Raw genomic sequence first — 18,230 nt, 5'->3', positions numbered from 1 at the left:
AAGTGCATACCTAAACTCCACGCGGAGGGAATGCTGGTGCTGTCACCAAGTAGACTGTAGAGGCAATGCGGTACATGTAAAAGGAACAAGGCGCTAACCCAGCGCCATAGAAATCGGTAGGTTATACTAGGTACAGAAAACATACTAATTCCCAGCAGAAGTGAGCAAACCCCTCAGCCGCAGCGTGTCATGGCAGAACATAAGCAAAGTGCCTCTTGTGGAAGAAGGAAATGTAGACACGATCACAACTACAACTAGCGAGAAGGCTACTGACTACTCCGGTTCCATGGCTACTACTGCGTGAATCCTTCCCAGAGGGAATTTTGGCGTTCATTCTTCAACTGCGGCTTACATGATGCAGGGCCGATACTCTGCATGGAGAAAGGGGATGTGGAGAAAACCATAAATGTAGTGTCCCCGCCTATGCGTCATGTAAGCCGCAGTTGAAGGATGAATGCAAAAATTCCCCCTGGGAAGGGTTCACACAGACAGTAGTAGCCATGGAACCGGAGTAGCCAGAATATCTATGGGCAGCGCAAAGACTGCCTCACAGGGGGGAGGCGATAGCAACAACTATGCACTCTAGGGTCAGAGGAGAGGGACTCAAGGCACGAGGTATGCCAACGGCCTGTTAGAGCTACAGGCCGACCTGGAAGACAGAGGCTGCCACATAGGTGCCAGACACCAATCCAAATTAAGACTACCTGAGGAGGGGGGTAGTGTGAAGCAGTCACAGCATCCAGCAGTAGTGCCAAAATACCACCTATGACGGGGGATAAGGCGATTGTAGGTACCGTGTCTAGCCAATAGGCCACCAATGGAACGGAATGCCATGCGACAAGGAACAAATGAGAGTAGTCGCGGTAGACACTGTTGAAGCAATTACTCCACCCAAGAAAGACGGATAAAGTAATAGGAGGAACAGTTTCCAGTGGTAGAAGAATTACTCCGCTGACGGAAAGAGGGGAACCGAAAATATGTACAGGGTCCACTGGTAGTGCAAGCACTACTGGTTGTGCAACTACTCCGTCAATTGGGGGAGGGTAATGCTACAGTGTCTCCTGTGCAATTGTGGTGCAACTAATCCCCCAATAGAAGGGGAAAAGCAGACAGGACAGATGATATCCAGTATGAGAGTAATTATTCCGTCTGCAGAGGGGTTAATGCAACAGGACGTATGGTATCCAGTGGAAGTGCAATACTCCGCCTAAGTAAGGAGGGTAATGGGACAGTCTGTACAGGATCCAGTGGCAGTGCAATTACTCTATAGAAGGAGGGTAATGCTACAGAATGCACAGTATCCAGAGTAAGTGCAAATACTCCCACTACGGAAGGTGGGTACTGCTACTGAAAGCATAGGACCCAGTGGTAATGCAACTACGCCGCCTCTGGAAGGAGGGTAACGCTACCGGATGTACGGTATCCAGTGGTGGTGTAATTATTCCACCCATGGAAAGAGGGCAATACTACTGGCCGTATAGTACCCAGTGGAAGTGCAATTACTCCGCCTAAGGAAGGACAGCAATGCTACAGGTTGTAAAGTACCAAGTGGGGTTGCAATTACTCCTCCTACGGAAGAAGGGAAATGGCACGGGCTGTACAGTATCGAGCGGTAGTGCTATTACGCTGCCTATGAAAGGAGGATAATGCAATGGATGTACAGTATCCCGTGGTAGAGCAAGTACACCGCCTAGGAAGGAGGGTAGCGCTACAGGCTGTACGGTATCCAGTGCAAGGACAATTACTCCGCCTATGGAAGGAGGGTAATGCTACAGGCTGTACGGTATCCAGTGGTGAGCGCACATATTCCGCCTAAGGAGGGAAGGGAATGTGACAGGACTCACGGAATTCAGTGGTAGTGTAACTGGCAAGGGTACGATATTTTCACGCTCTGAAAATACAGATCCCGCACCAGAAACACGCTGGGAGATATGGTCTAGTAGGCCGCAGAGTCGGGTCTCAAGTGCTGGCGGTGCCGACCAAAAGAACTTCTGGTTGGGGCGGCGATGTAGGGAGGGAGCGGAGTGCACTAGGAAACAATGAGGCCGGGAGCGGGTGAACCGATGCCCCCGAGTAGAAAAGCGGCAGTAGACATGCGACCGCCGGGACTGGCTCACAGGGCGTGGATGGGGCCTGGGATCGGAGGTGGGACCAAGGCGGAGAGTAACCAGATACAGGGGCCAACGTCTAGGAGAAACAACATATGTTTCTGTGTTCACTTTGAAAAAACAGTACAAGGGTTGCTCAGGCACGGGGGGTAGGTAATATACTTACTGTAAGGGATCACTCTCTCTCAGGGGCTCTCAATCACAGATTTATCGCAGACAACCGGATTGAAGTCCAAACAATGCTTTATTTTCTAGCACTGTAGCCTATCCGCCAATCCAAGTATAATCCAGCCCAGAAAAAAAATGTATAGAAAACTGTCTCATCAAACTATACTTTCCGGATTTTAGTTATCTCACCCAGCTGAGGTATCTGGGTGGGATACACACACCTTCCCGCAATGTCCACATTACCTAGATGGTTTCTGCCCACCCTGATTCCAGCAATGTCACCTTCCTCAGTGTGCTGCCCCTTGGGGAGGGCGGCTACACCGGTAACAGGGGGTCTTCCAGAGATAGTAGCAAATGTGACACTGTAGCTGGCAGGTAACAGAGGATTTGAGATCCACTGTTCCTCCTTCTCTTCCAGAGGTGGGGAAAGAGCAGCCACTGGTCTCCCCCCTCAAGTGTAGAAAAAACAGGTGTTGAGAGCCCACCTGCAGCCCAAACCTGAAAAATAAAAAAGGAAAAAACTTTGGCAGACCAGCAGAAAAAAATGTCTGTTTCCTACGTACAATAAGCCCAAACTGATTAGCTCAGTGTCTGCTGGAGGGGTATAGCTGCAAGGAGGAACTAACAGTTTTTATGCTTAGTGTCGCCTCCTAGTGGCAGCAGCTATACCCAGTGGCGCAGGAATTGCCATAGCGATGGCTATGGGGCCCTACGCCACTGGGGGCCCGGGCCGCCCAGTCTAAGCGCTGCACAGGTTCCCCATGCAGCGGAGAGCGGGGTCCCGACTATCACATGAGAGCTGCGGCCCTGTTCTAAACAGCCCGGACAGGCAAGAGTGCCGATCTGGGCTGTTGAACACTTTACATGCCACGGCAATGGCGCCCGCCGCATGTAAAGCACTAAAAGAGGGAGCGGACTCACTTTGTCTCCCATCGGCACCCCGCAAATGCGATCGCGGGGTGCCGATAGGCTTCACACACATCTGGCTTCCGATGTAGGCCCCGGTCCTGGCTGTAGTAATTTACTGCAGGCTGAGCCTCTCTGGCGCAGCCTGCTGGTCAATGTTAAAATAGCATTGCTATTAAAATGCAATGCATTATAGGGATAATGCATTGCATTTTAAAAGCAATCAAAATAATGTCTGTTATAGTCCCCTTGTGGGACTATTAAGTGGTAAAAAAAAAAAAAATAATAAAAAATTTACAATTACATAATGAAAAAAATTGCAAAAATAAACATCTCCCCAGTATATTTGGTATTGCCGTGTCCGTAACGACCCGGACTACATAAATATCACATGTGAACGCCGTAATAAAATAAATAAAATAAAAAAATAAAAAAAGACAGAATTGCTAATTTATTCTTAGTTGCCACCGAAAAAACGTAATAACAAGTGATCTAAAGGCTCCATTCACTTCAAAATGATACCAATAAAAAAATAAGACGTCCCGCAAAAATCAAGCCATCACGCAACTCCATAGAAATAAAAATAACAAAGTTATGGATCTTGGGAAGCGGCAATGTAAAAAATAAATAATAATAATAATCTTAAAAAAAAGGGGGGGGGGGGGTTTATTGCTAAAAAAGTTGTAAAATCTAACAAAAACTATATGTATTTGGTATCACTGTGATCGTACTGACCCAAAGAATAAATATATTATGTTAATTTATACTGAAAAATGAACGCCGTAAAATTTATAACGTAAAAAACAGTATTGCTGTTTTTCCCATCTCCCTCCCAGTTAATAAAAGTTAATCAGAAAGTTATTAAAAACGACAACTTTTCCTGCAAAAAACAAGCCTTCATAATGCTATATTGATGGAAAAATAAAAAAAAGTTATAGCTCATGGAACACGACAATGTAAAAAGGAAGAAAAACGCTTGGTCAGTAAGGCCCAAAACAAGCTGGTCTCTAAGGGGTTAACAAATGTAATCCTCAATCACGTAACACTGTAGATCAGGGAGATAAAGCATTCCTTTAGCAAGTTGAAAGTGTCAGCAGTACTTACTTTCCAGCACTGAGAATAAAGTCTCTGAAGAACTCCTGGTACCCAGGAAAAGAAGGAGGAGGACAAGGGCCACCAACACTCTGAGGAGTCACAAATCTCTCCTGTAGACGTTTCAATCTGTTAAGGTTATCAGACCCAAGCATGTTGAGTACATCTTGGTCAGGATAATCACCACTGCCAACACCTCCCATCCCTCCAGTGGGTCCCTTGCACATCTGAATAGAATAAAATGAAAGATAATAATAATGGACATTATAAGTAACTAATAAACTTAAAGTTGTTCCCAGTTAATTATTTAAAAGGCTGCTATCAATTCACCAGAGAATGTGACAGGCTGCATCCAGCTGTTGTTTGGGTGGGGCCTCGCTACACCCTTTACTCCAGGGCCTGCAATACAATGTTCCTGTCAGACTGCTCAGTCTGACAGCATATACCACACATAATGTCTTCCTTACTATATACCAGAGGAGGAACTCTGCTATACAATAAATAGTAATGATGCAATCCTGCCTATTCTATGATATTCGGATAAGCATCCTGACAGGAACTGGGAGCAGGATGGCACCATCACTATAATATTGACGCAACCCTGCTGCCCATTCCGGTCATGCTGATCAGCAATCACGGCATACTGTAGGCTGGTCGCATCATTACCGCCTATTGTAGGGTGGAATTCCTGCTCTACAATAGATATTAATGAAGACCTGTTTGGTGTGATATGCTGGTAGGCTGAGTAGCCTGACAGGAACACTCTCCATTGTATTCCAGATGTTAGAACACTGTGTAATTTAGCAGGGCCCAGTCCAGCCACACAGCTTGGCAGCTCGACACAGGCCATCCTAGTCACTTTCAATGAGGAATTGCTAGTCACCTTTTTAAATAATTCCTGGAGAAAAGTATTAATTATTCTCCAGGGTAAAGCATTACTACTAATGGTACTTCTCCAGTGAATACTGCACGAGATGTTATTAACAAATTAGCACAATATTTTTTCTGTTGTGTGATCTAATGTAGACATGGTACTGCAATATTCTGCCCTTAAAGAAATCTGTCATCAGCTATGTGCCTATGCATCGCAGCATAGTGCCACATCGGCTTAGCTCACCCGATTCCAACTGTGTCTTTCTTATAGCAATCTATGGCTCCCTTGCAGATAAGATTAGCTTTTTGGAAATATGCTAATGAGTCCTTTAATGTAATGAGGGTAGCGGCGGTTGTGCTCATTGAACAGAAGCTCTGCTCCATTCACTGCTCAACCCCTCCCTCGAGCGGTTGATTGACAGGGCAGATTTATTTAGGAACCTACTGCCTGGCCCTGTCAATCAATGGTATGAGATAGGGGGCAGTGAATGGAGCGGAGCTTCTGTGCTGTGAGCACTAAAGGCACCATTTGCATATGTCAGATGTGACAGGTTCCCTTTAAGCTGGACATGAAACTATAATTGCGCTTCCAATCCAAATAGTCTTCCAACATTTCTGGAAAGTATGATGTTGGTAGTTAAAGGGCCAAACAGTGCAAAATTCAGAAGACGCTAATACACGCTATTTACCTGAACTAGCTGCCTCTGAAAGAGCCTTGCAAAATGACTGTGATTACAGGCTACAGAGAGGTTTAACATCATAGCCCTGAAAGAAAATAACAAAATTAGTATGTCAACATCTTACTCCAGCAGATTAGCAAGAATAGAAAGGCAATACATAAAAGTTATGAAACAAAAAGTAAAGTTAGGATAAATATATCTGCAGACATAAAGTAGCCACTGAATAAACATATTTATCATTGCACTGAAAGTTCAAAATCTGAAAACTACAGAACGTCACTGAATATCACTAGAATATGCCATAATATTAGGATTGATGGTGGTCCGACACCTGTGAACCCCACCAAAACACGATGTTCTTCCTTCTCGGCACAGCAGTGTTTTTTTTTTTATGATATCATTTTATTGATTCCAAAAGAGTACAACACAAATGTACAGTATACATTATACAATAAAACTGATTTGCAACAATAATTGAGATTTCACATGAGTCTTATTGTATCTTAGTTGTTAACTGTCACGTATACTTATTATTTAAACTCTTAACTACCCCCTTTCTCCCACCCAACCCTCCATTCCGGCATCAGCTGCTTCTTATACCCGAGTTAGCACCCATGCACATTTGTGCCTGCCAAGATTCCCATGGCTTCTCACATTTGCTGGGACAGCCTCTTTTCTGGAAAATGGCCTTTTCATATACAATCATGGTGTTGACTTTGCACCTAAATTCCCCAATTGTGGGAGGCTCAGCCTGTATCCAGGCTGATCAGCTTCCTAGCCACATACAGCAGTCTGCCTATAGCCAGTTTGAACGTACCCAATTCCGATACATAGCCTAAGATACACACTTTCGGGTCTTGTGGAATATTTACTGAGTATGCTTTTTATATGATAGCAGTCACCTCTCTCCAGTATACAGTCAGGACCGCACATTTCCATAGCATGTGTATCAAGTCTGCAGGTGCCATATCACACCGAGGACACTTAGCATTAATCTGTGACCAATTTCGGTGTAAAAACACTGGCGTCTTGTACACTCTATGGATAATAAATAATTGTGAAGGCTTTCCACTTTCACTCACATATGACACAGGCACCGCCTCTAATATATCAGCCCATTGCTCTTTCGTGAGTTCACCCATATCTGTCTCCCATTTATGCATTCTAGTCAGTGGGTGAGAGTCTAGGTATTTATCTAGCAGCAGTCGATATGTTAGAGATATCATCCCCCCTCTTTCCCCTCCCAAAACAATCAGATGCAACACTGCGTCTCTTTGTGCCATTACCCTACCATTCTTAATCATCGTATTATATGCATGACGCAATTGCAGATATTGATAAAAGCGCCTGTGAGGGATGCCATATATTTCTTGAATACTGGTGAAGGATCTGAACACCCCACCCTCCAGGAGGTGTCCCGTTCTCATCACCCCTCTGTCCTTCCACTCATCAAATCCGGACAATGATTTGAATTCAGATAAATACTGGATTTTGCCATATTGGGGTATATTCTGTGATTCCTCTCAGCCGTTTAATCTTTTGCCACACTGAATACATTGTGTGTCTTATAGGAATTTCTGATCGCACTGTTTTCGCTTCCAGTCCCACCAGTAGTATCATTAGGTCTCTACCTTTCAGGGTTTTTTTATATAAATCGGACCAGTCATGTCTGAGGTGTCTAATTCTAGCCATCCTTTAAAGTGTTGGCCCTGAGCTGCAAAGTAGTACTCCCAGGGATTAGGAACTGCTAGGCCTCCATCCGTTTTATAGTATTGTAGTGTCGCAAGCTTTATTCTACGCCATATTATGTCTCTAAATATTCGAGTCAATCTTTTTGAATCTGTCCATTGGCAGCAAGACCGGGGCATTGTGAAGAATATATATGTAATTTTCACCAAGCCTTGCCTTTATTACGAAGGTTCTTTAACAGTGGGGTAAGATTTAATTCATCAAAATCTTACATTTTAGGGGATATTTTAATACCCAGATATTTGAACTCTCCTACACATGGGATATTTTTATCTAGTATCACCTGTGATCTTGGCTGACCATCTATAAGCATTAGTGCAGATTTAATTGTTAAGCCTGATAATTGGGTAAACCTGTCAATGAGAGACATTACAGCCAGCAAAGATGTGGGTGCATCTCCTAAGAACAGCAGTGTGTCATCTGCATACATCGCTACTCTATTTTATACTACTCCATAGCAAAAGCCCCGTATCGCAGGAGACTTACGCACTGCAGCAGCCAATGGTTCTATCGCCAGTGCAAATAGCAGCGGCGATAAAGGGCATCCCTGTCGTGTACCACGCTGCAATTGAAAACTCATAGACACACCCCTGTTTGCCCTAATTCTTGCTTTGGGACTAGAATAGAGCACATTGACCCAAGATATGAATCTTTGCCCAAACCCCATATATTGAAGTGTAGACTACAGATACTGCCATTCCACGCTGTCAAAGGCCTTGGCTGCGTCCAAAAAGAAAACTGCCCTATACCCCATATTGTCAGATGGAATCTGTAGACTCATGAATACTCTGAGAATATTGATTGAGGTGGACTTTTGCGGCACAAAGCCCGATTGGTCTGAATTGATAACAGATAATATTACTTTAGATCAGGGGTGCACAACCTGCGGCCCGGGGGCCACATGCGGCCCTCAATACCATTCTTTGCGGCCCCCAACCATCCTGTAACAGATTTGTATGCCTATGTCTAGTATCTGCTCACATGTATCTCATGTATTTTCCCATTAGATGGGAGTACTAGAAGTGTAACTAGACATTAATGATATATACTGTATGTTTAATATGCCAAAAATACAGTATTTCAGTTGGTAATATCTCCTTTAAGTTTTATTTTCGGCCCCTGGAATTGGTTCAGGCTGACGATGTGGCCCCCAACCAGAAAAGGTTGGGCACCCCTGCTTTAGATAGTCTTGCAGCCAAGGCTTTTGCCAGTATCTTGACATCCGTGGATAATAGTGAAATTGGTCTATATGAGTCTGGTAATTTTGGGTCTTTCCCAGGTTTGGGTAGGGCTACCTTCACTGCTTCTTGCATGGAGGGAGGCAAATATCCCACTTCCAGGGAATGGTTAAATACCTTTAACAGTTCCGGGAGTTGTATATCCGAATTTTTTTTGTATATCTTAAACGGGAGACCATTTAGTCCTGGTGCCTTGTCATTAGCCATTAGTTTCACTGCTTCCTCCAGTTCCTCTAATTTTAATGGGGAGCTTCTACAAGAGAGCTGGCTTCACGTATCTGAGTCAGAGCATGATGTTTTAGAGGAGTATAAAGCTGTATAAAAATTTCCAATATGCTATTAGTGTCTTGTCTGAGTTGTCCACTCGAGTCCATTAAACCAGTGATAGACGTTATTCCCTGCTGAGCTTCAGATATCATAGAAAGCATGTGACCTACTTTCTCTCCTTCTTCGAAGAACCTCTGTTTGTAGAATAAACGCTTTCTCTCTGCTGCCTGAATGAGATGACAACGCAGCGTTTCCTGTGCAGCTCGCAATCTAGCACTATTTTGTTCATTTAGGACCTGAGTGAAGACTATCTCCGCTGCCTGCATGTCTGAGTTTATTTGAGCATCGGTCTCCTTAGATTTGGATTTGATCCTGCTGATGGACTTAATTAAGATTCCCCTCATATATGCCTTCTATGCCTCCCATACTAAGTGGGCAGAGGCTGTACCCTCATTAATTTCAAAAAATTCCTTCATGGCAGGTTTTACTTCTTCCATTTAACCCAAAAGATTTAAACCAGAAGGCGTTAAGACGCCAGATTCTAGGCCCCGGCTTAATGCCTGCGGACAGGTCCAAGTCCACACTCAACGGTGAATGATCAGACAGTGTTCTGATTAAATAATCAGACCTATTCACTAATAGGTACATATGTATGATTGCCAACCCCATATCAATCCTAGAAAGAGACATATACATGGAAGAGCAGCAAGAATATTTCTTTTCCCCTGGGTGCATTTCCCTCTATATCTGTGAGGCCTATCTACCCAAGTAATCTACCAAAGGGAGTTTCCATTCCAGACGTCATTCCAGTTGACACCCTGCAGTTATCTAGTTCTTCGTTAATTACATTATTAAAATCCCCAACTATCAAGCCTGGAATGTCAGGATATTCCGCCATAAACTCCAGCACCATTCTCAGTGGCACTGAGGTGTATGGCGGGGGAATATAGATTGTTACCAGCACCATCTTCATTCCATTAATCGCACAGTGGACACATATGAACCTCCCCTCTACATCCACAAATTCCCATATTCATTCGAAGCGTATATTCTTATTAACAATTCTACTCACTCCCCTGGAATATGCGGAAAAGACCGAGTGTACAGAGTAGCCAACCCAAGATTTTTGGAGCAATTGCACTTTTGATTTGGTCATATGTGTTTCCTGTAGGCAGCAGATGGCTGGCTGGCATCTCGATAAATACCTAAATATGCCATGTCATTCCCTGCACATTCCAGTTAATCACTTTAGTCACAGACACCATTACATTTTTCCAATTTACATAAGCGTTTACCAGTTATCCACATTTTCTCATCCCAGAAATGCCATTTCTTCCATATTAGCATGCTGATACCGGAATGTTCCCTCCCCCTCTCAGTGAAAACTAAATGTATTCAGATTTTGCTATATTAATTTCATAACATAGGGCTAACCATAAAAACCTAGCCCAACAATCTCTACTGCGAACTTCAGTCCCGTACATAGGTGCGTTAAAAACTTGCATCGGTGCGTAGATAACGGTACTACTCACGCTCCTGCGTTGGGACGTCCCATCAACATGACCGGGAAATCCCTTATAAGTCCACAGCAGGAACTTAAATCTCAACAATGGAATTGTACTGAGTTTACTCACTCCGTGGATATTTCAGGTGCCCAAGTTCTGATTTCTGAGCTGCCGTCCATTCTTGTCTAGCCACTGTAGTGCAACATCCGGGTCTTCGAAAAACAGCGCAGCTCCTAAGGCGACTACCCTCAGCTTGGCTGGAAACATCATGGAGTATTGTATTTGTAATCCACAAAGTCGTCTTTTAATTTCCACAAAGCGGGCTCTTTTCTTCTGTACTTCAGATGAATAATCCGGGAATATGGAGACCTGTACCCCGTTTATCGTGAGCTCTGGATGGTCCCTGGATTGCTGTAGTATAATGTCTCTATCTTTATAGTGCAATATCTTTTCTAGGATTGGACGAGGTGGACGTCAAGGAGGCAATGCTCCACCGCATAAAAGGACGATATGCCTTTTTCTTTGAACTTTTCAGCTCTCCACTTTTCAATAAATTCGGTAGCATTCACGCCTTTTCTGGCACCTCAAAAAGCCTGATATTATTACGGCGTGACCAATTTTCAAGGTCATCTGTTTTCGCATATAATGCAGCGATATCTTTGGCGGTGACTTTGGCTGCTTTTTGAAGCGGTTTGATTCCATTTTCCATGTCTGACACCCTTCGCTCTCAGTAGTGCTTTCTGCCACTTTGTGTCGATCATGACGTATTATAGAAAGGTCCTCTTTAAGGCTACGACGTATAAAAAAAATATAAAAACTATGCCATCACAGCCATTTTTTGGTCACCTTGCCTTACAAAAAGTGTAATACCAAGCGATCAAAAAGGAGTATTTAGCCCAATATGGTACCGATCAAACCCTACACCGAGACCCTACATAAGAACATAGCCAGAAAAATAAAATAAAAATTTGGCTCTCAGAACATGGCAACACAAAAACAAAGATTTTATTCTGTTCAAAAAGGCTTTCACTGTGTAAAACTTAACAAAATAAAAAATAATACACACAATGGTTATCACTGCATCCGTAACAACCTGCTCTATAAAAATATCATATGAGATGGCCCCACAGGTGAACACTGTAAAAAAATGTTTTTAAAAACTATGCCAAAACAGACTTTGTCGCCGTGCCTCACAAAAGGTGTAATACCAAGCAATCAAAAAGTCTTATGTACCCCATAATAGTACCAATGAAAACGTCCCGCAAAAAATTAACCGCCACTTAAGGCAACCACTCAAAAAATGAAAACCAATCCATCAAAATCTGCACTGCAAAAGCCATATGTTTATTTATTTTATGCACTTATACAGCGCTACGATATTCCGCAGCGCTTTACAGACATTAGCATCCAATGGGGCTCACAGTCTAAGTTTCCTATCAGTATGTCTTTGGAGTGCTCCTTCCGTTCCGAGTCCTGCCATGTGCCCCCATAGCAGTTTACCACCACATATGAGGTGTTGATGTATTCAGGAGAAAATAGGTAACAAATTATGGGGTGCTTTTTCTCCTGTTAACCCTTGTGAAAATAATTTTTTTTAGGCTAAAGCATTATTTTATTGAAGAAATTTAACTTTTCATTTTCACAGCCAAGTGTTTCTAAAGTGTTCAGTACCCCCCTTAATATATTGCTTAAGGGGTGTAGTTTCCAAAATGGGGTCACTTTTTGAAGGTTTTCACTGTCAGTCTCTTTAAATACAAAAGGGTGCCTAAAACCATTCTAGCAAAATCTGCCTCCAAAATCCATATGGCGCTCCTTTCCTACTGAACACTGCCACGTGCCCATAGAGCAGTTTACCGCCACATATGGGGTATTTTTGTAACTGCAGAATCAGAGTAATACATATTGTGGTTTATTTTGCTGTTAACCCTTGCTGTGTGGCAAGAAATAATTGATTAACATAAAAAATAAATAAACAAAAAAGTAAAATTTTGAAATTTCACCTCCATTTTCCTTTAATTTTTGTGGAACACCTCAAGGGTTAAAGTTTGTAACATCAGTTAATAATTTGAGGGGTGTAGTTTCTAAAATGGGGTCATTTATGGGTGGTTTCCATTACGTAAGTCCCTCAAAATTACTTTATAACTAAATTGGTGCTTAAAAAAATGGTTTGTTTAAAATTTGAAAAATTTCTTCTAAAATTCAAAGCGTCTAACGGCCTAAAAAAAATTAAATTAGATTTACAAAATGATGCCAACATAAAGCAGACATATTGGGAATGTTGATTGATAACCATTTTCTGAAGTATTACTATCTGTCTTAAAAGTAAATTGTTCCAAGTTTTTGGTAAATTTTTGATTCTTTTATAAAAAGTGAAATATATTGACTTAGGCTACTTTCACACTTGCGGCAGAGTGACCCGGCAAGCAGTTCTGTCGCCGGATGCCAACTGATGGCATTAGAAAGACTGATCAGTCTTAAAAATGCCTGATCAGTCAAAAAAATTCATTGAAATGCCGGATCCGTCTTTCCGGTGTCACCCGGCAAAACGGATCCGGCATTTACTTTTTTCACCTTTTTTTCGGTCTGCGCAAGGACGGTTCCGGCATTTCGTTTTTTTGAATGCCAGATCTGGCACTAATACATTTCTATGGAAAAAATTCTGGCAAGTCTTCGGTTTTATCTCCGGCGAAAAAAAACTGTAGCATGCTACCGTTTTCTCTTTTGCCTGATCAGTCAAAATGACTAAACTGAAGACATCCTGAACGGATTACTCTCCATTCAGAATGCATTGGGATATACCTGATCAGTTATTTTCCGGTATAGAGCCCCTGTGATGGAACTCTATGCTGGAAAAGAAAAACGCTAGTGTGTAAGTACCCTTAAATTTCATGAAGTACAATGTGTCACGAGAAAACAATATCAGAATGGCTTGGATAAGTAAAAGAGTATTACCACATTAAAAGTGACATGTCAGATTTGCAAAATTCGGATTGGGATTTAAGGTAAAAAGTGGCTCGGTAGTGAAGGGGTTAAGGACACAAACTGGTGATCTGTACAGTAAACTTTTTACCTTATCTTATTGCCCAAACCACGCTCAAAGTCCCAGTCAGTCTTTCCATGGCAATCCTCCCACTCGCGTAGAAGCTCATAGAAAATGTCTCTAAAATATTTAAATTATTAATGGTTATAACAAAGACAGAAATATACCGCACTGCATCTGTGACAAAAATAAGCTCAGTTATAATGGATTAACATCATCTGAGTTTGCATAAAGATACAGGTAAGATAAACCTCAGATATAGGACAACCAACACCTAACTCCAATCCTGCTGCAGATCGGCTGACCTGAACTTGCTGTCATAGTGCTCTACAGACTTCAGAACAGTAGACTCATGGTCAGACTGGAAATGAGAGCATCACAGATCACTATTATGCATTGAGTTTGGGTCAGACAAGCCACGGTTGATCCAGGCTTGAAAATGTGGCCATTAAACATATCCTATTTCCAGGAACGCATGCGCTCCTGTGAAAATGGCCTTGACTACTAGATGCCTCAGTCAATACCAACCGCTGCAATTAAGTGGTTTTAAAGAAGGAAAGGGCTCCCTCTGGAAGCTCATCGGCAACCCCACAATACAACTGGGGTGTGCCGATTGGTTGCCATAGGCTCCTAGGACCTTAACAAAAGGTACCCAGGTCAGCCATATACCCGAGTCTATTAGAGCTGTTTCACACAAGCGGATGCCATGCGTGACATCTGCTGCGTGAATGAGAGCCAAGACCCGCTGCGGACAGAAGAAGCACGGAGCATTAACATGATTGATAATGCTCCGTGCCTCTATGTGAACTTTTTACTACAAAATCACAGGGAGATTAAGTTGCCACTGTGATTTTGTAGTAAAAATATCACAGAGAGGCGAAGAGCATTATCAATAATGTTAATGCTCCATGTCTCTGCTGTCCGCAGCGGGTCTTGGCTCTCATTCACGCAGCGGATGTCACGCACGGCATCCACTCATGTGAAACAGCCCTAAGGCTCTGCCTAAGGAGTATTGCAATGCTTTGCAATGTAGAGAGATCAGAGAAGTTCAAAAAAGTATCCAAATAAAATATCAAACAAAAAAAATACACAGATTTAATTTACACAATTCTTAGGTCAAAATATGAATGCAGGACCCTAAATCGGCTGTTACCCGACCTTCATTTTATGGACTAGAGCAATAAAGAATTATGTTTTATTGGTGAGCAACACAGCTTTTCTTTTCAATGGACACACATTTGGCATCACAGAAACTAAAACGAACCATGTACATAATAGAAAAACATTAAAAATTTAGTATCAAAGTAATCATTATGGTCCACAAAAACGAGATTTTTGTATAACTTACCAGTAAAATCTCTTTCTCGCTCTTCCTTGGGGGACACAGGAACCTTGGGTATAGCTCATCTCCCTAGGAGGCGTGACACTAAGTAAAAGACTGTTAAGCCCCTCCTCCAGCAGCTATACCCTCAGCCTGGAGAGAGAGACTTCCAGTTATGTGCCCAAGTAGTGAAAGACAAAAGGCAAGGAGTAACCAAACCAACACCAACAAGTCAAAAAAACACCCGTAGGGCAAGCAAAAACAATGGGTGGGCGCTGTGTCCCCCAAGGAAGAGCGAGAAAGAGATTTTACTGGTAAGTTATACAAAAATCTCGTTTTCTCGCCCAATTCCTTGGGGGACCTTGGGACGTTCAAAAGCAGTCCACAAATAGGGAGGGACCACAATCCAAGGCGAACAAAGCACCCTAGACATTAAGGCACCGCCGCCTGCAAGACCAGGCGGCCCAAAGCAGCATCCGCCGAGGCATAAGTGTTCACCCTGTAAAACTTGGTGAACGTGTGCAAAGAAGACCAGGTGGCCGCCTTGCACAGCTGTTCAGCCGAGGCACGATTACGCTGAGCCCAGGAAGCCCCGACCGCTCTGGTAGAATGAGCGGTAACACCAAAGGGCGGTTCCCTGCCCCTAGCACGGTAAGCCTCAATGATAGCCATCTTGAGGAAGCGGGCAACAACCACCTTAGACGCCGCCAGCCCCCTGCGCGGACCCTCCGGAACCACAAACAGAGAATCCGAGCGTCGAAAGGGTCTGGTCACATCCAGGTAGATCCTGAGAGCCCGAACAACATCCAGACGGTGAAGATCCCGTTCCCGAGGATGCGACGGGGACGGACACAGAGAAGGAAGGACAATATCTTCATTCAGGTGAAAGGTGGACACCACCTTTGGAAGAAAATCCGGAACTGGGCGGAGAACCACTTTGTCCTGGTGAAAAACCAAGAAGGGCTCCACGCAAGAAAGAGCCGCCAACTCAGACACACGCCGAAGAGACGCGATGGCGACGAGAAAGAAAACTTTGCAAGACAACAAGCGAGGGGAAACCTTGCGCAGAGGCTCGAAAGGGGAAGATTGGAGAGCCATCAGTACAACGTTAAGATCCCAAGCAGGAACGGAAGGGCGATACGGGGGAGCACAGTGAGCAACCCCCTGAAGAAAGGTCTTAACTGGACCGAGCGGAGCCAGAGGGCGCTGAAAAAGGACCGAAAGAGCCGAAATCTGACCCTTCAGGGTACTGAGACCCAAGCCCAGATCCAGACCAGACTGCAAAAAGGATAAAACCGTGGGAAGGGAAAAACGCAGAGGAGGAATCCCCAAGGTCTCGCAGAAGGTTAAATAGGCCCGCCAGGTACGGTAATAAATCCTGGACGATGACGGTTTACGCGCACGAATCATGGTACGGACCACGTCAGCAGAAAACCCCCGCCGCGTCAGGACCGCGGTTTCAATAGCCACGCCGCTAAACGTAGCGACCCTAAATGCTGGTGGAAGATCGGCCCCTGAGAGAGGAGGTCGTCTCTGAGAGGCAGAGGCCAGGGAGCGTCTGCCAGAAGCAACATAAGGTCGGCGTACCAAGGACGACGCGGCCAGTCCGGGGCTATCAGGATTGCTGGCGTGCCCTCCGCCGCGATCTTCCGAAGGACCCGTGGAAGAAGAGGCAGGGGCGGAAACACGTAGAGGAGCGAAAACTCCGTCCAGGGGAGGACGAGAGCGTCCGCGCCGTAAGCGTCCGGATCCTTGGCCCTGGCCACGTAGGTGGGAAGCTTGTGGTTGAATCTGGAGGCCATGAGATCCACGTCCGGATGCTTTCGGTTCGGAGTCTTCTGTCCCACCGCCGTCCTTCCTTCCGGTTCAGCATGCGGGTCCTGGGACAGATGGTGTCCTGCTTCGAAGCGATTCCTTACGCACAGTACCACTCCCGCACCGAACCGAAAGCACTGATGACACTGCGCGATTGGAATATGAAGGTAGGCGTCCTGGATGTCGATGGAGGCCAGGAACTCCCCCTGTTCCAGAGAGGCCACCACCGACCTGAGAGACTCCATCCGGAATCGCTGAAGACGAAGGAAGCGGTTCAGCCGTTTTAGATCCAGAATGGGACGCACCGAACCTTCCTTCTTGGGGACCACAAAAAGGTTCGAATAGAACCCCTTGAACCTGTCTCCCATAGGAACCGGGGCGATGACTCCTTTGTCCAGAAGGGTGTGAACGGCAGCAAAGAAATCGGCCGCCCCTCGGGGATCCTGGGGAACCCGGGAACGAAAGAACCGAACTGGGGGAAGGGACGCAAACTCGAGTTTGTACCCGGAAGACACAACCTCGAGGGCCCAGGCGTCGGAGACGTGCGCCTGCCAGAAGTCCCTGAACAGGAGGAGACATCCCCCCACCCGGGTGGGTGGGGGCGCACCTTCAGGCGGGGGCCTGCTTGGTCGCGGGAGCAGGTTGTGACTTGCGCCAGGAGGGCTGGGTCCGAAAAAAGGGTTTTTTACGCCTGTCCTGGACAGGGTTAGCGGATGGACCCGAAGCGGTGCGAGGAGCGGAAGCTCTACGAGAAGACCTGAAGCGGGAGAAGGTGGGACGACCACGAGTGGCGCTTCTAGCCTTAGATTGGGGAAGATGAGTACTCTTCCCCCCCGTGGCTTCAGAGATGATTTCATCCAAGCGGGTCCCGAACAAACGAGAACCAGTGAAGGGAAGGCTAGTAAGAGACCGCTTTGACGCTGCGTCCGCCGACCAAACCTTTAACCAAAGCTCCCTTCTAGCCGAAACGGCCAGGGCAGATGAACGGGCAATGAGAGCCCCCGCATCCAGGGACGCTTCACAGACAAATTTACCAGCCTGAACGATAAGTTGAGCCAGAGCACGGAGGTCTTGAATAGGGACGTCGGATTCAAGCTCCAGATCCAGCTGAGACGCCCACTCTGAAACCGCTTTTCCAGCCCAAGCGGAGGCAAAGATTGGCCTAAGAGCGGAACCGGAGGCCGCAAAGATACCCTTTGTAAGGGCCTCTATACGGCGATCCTCAGTAGATTGTAAGGAAGAACCATCCGCAACGGGAATAGCCGTGCTCTTGGACAGACGGGCCACAGGGGGGTCGACCTTAGGAGGTGATGCCCAGTTAGAAATGCAATCCGCCGGGAACGGATAACAGACATCCAACTTTTTTGGCGGGGTAAACCGTGCATCAGGACGGGCCCAGGCCTTAGAAACCACTGACGAAAAGTGAGCATGGAGGGGAAAAACTGCAGACGCCTGTTTTTGGCGAAAA

The 18,230-nt window shown here is 45.1% G+C and overlaps 1 protein-coding gene across 1 annotated transcript in view; it reads right to left on the bottom strand.

The window, feature by feature from the left end:
• The window catches only part of CDAN1 (codanin 1), a 104,398-nt gene that overhangs the window by 53,121 nt on the left and 33,047 nt on the right, over nucleotides 1–18,230 (bottom strand). Inside the window, exons 9-11 of the mRNA XM_044271939.1 lie at nucleotides 13,657–13,746; nucleotides 5,837–5,912; nucleotides 4,287–4,501 (exon numbers count right to left, since the gene is read on the bottom strand). Of these exons, the coding sequence (XP_044127874.1) occupies nucleotides 4,287–4,501; nucleotides 5,837–5,912; nucleotides 13,657–13,746 (381 nt within the window). The remainder of the gene's footprint in view (nucleotides 1–4,286; nucleotides 4,502–5,836; nucleotides 5,913–13,656; nucleotides 13,747–18,230) is intronic.

The sequence above is a fragment of the Bufo gargarizans genome, chromosome 11 (genome assembly GCF_014858855.1).
Source record: "Bufo gargarizans isolate SCDJY-AF-19 chromosome 11, ASM1485885v1, whole genome shotgun sequence".
Taxonomy (NCBI): domain Eukaryota; kingdom Metazoa; phylum Chordata; class Amphibia; order Anura; family Bufonidae; genus Bufo; species Bufo gargarizans.
The sequence above is the reverse complement of the archived record's forward strand: the minus strand, read 5'-3'. Positions and strand labels throughout refer to the sequence as shown.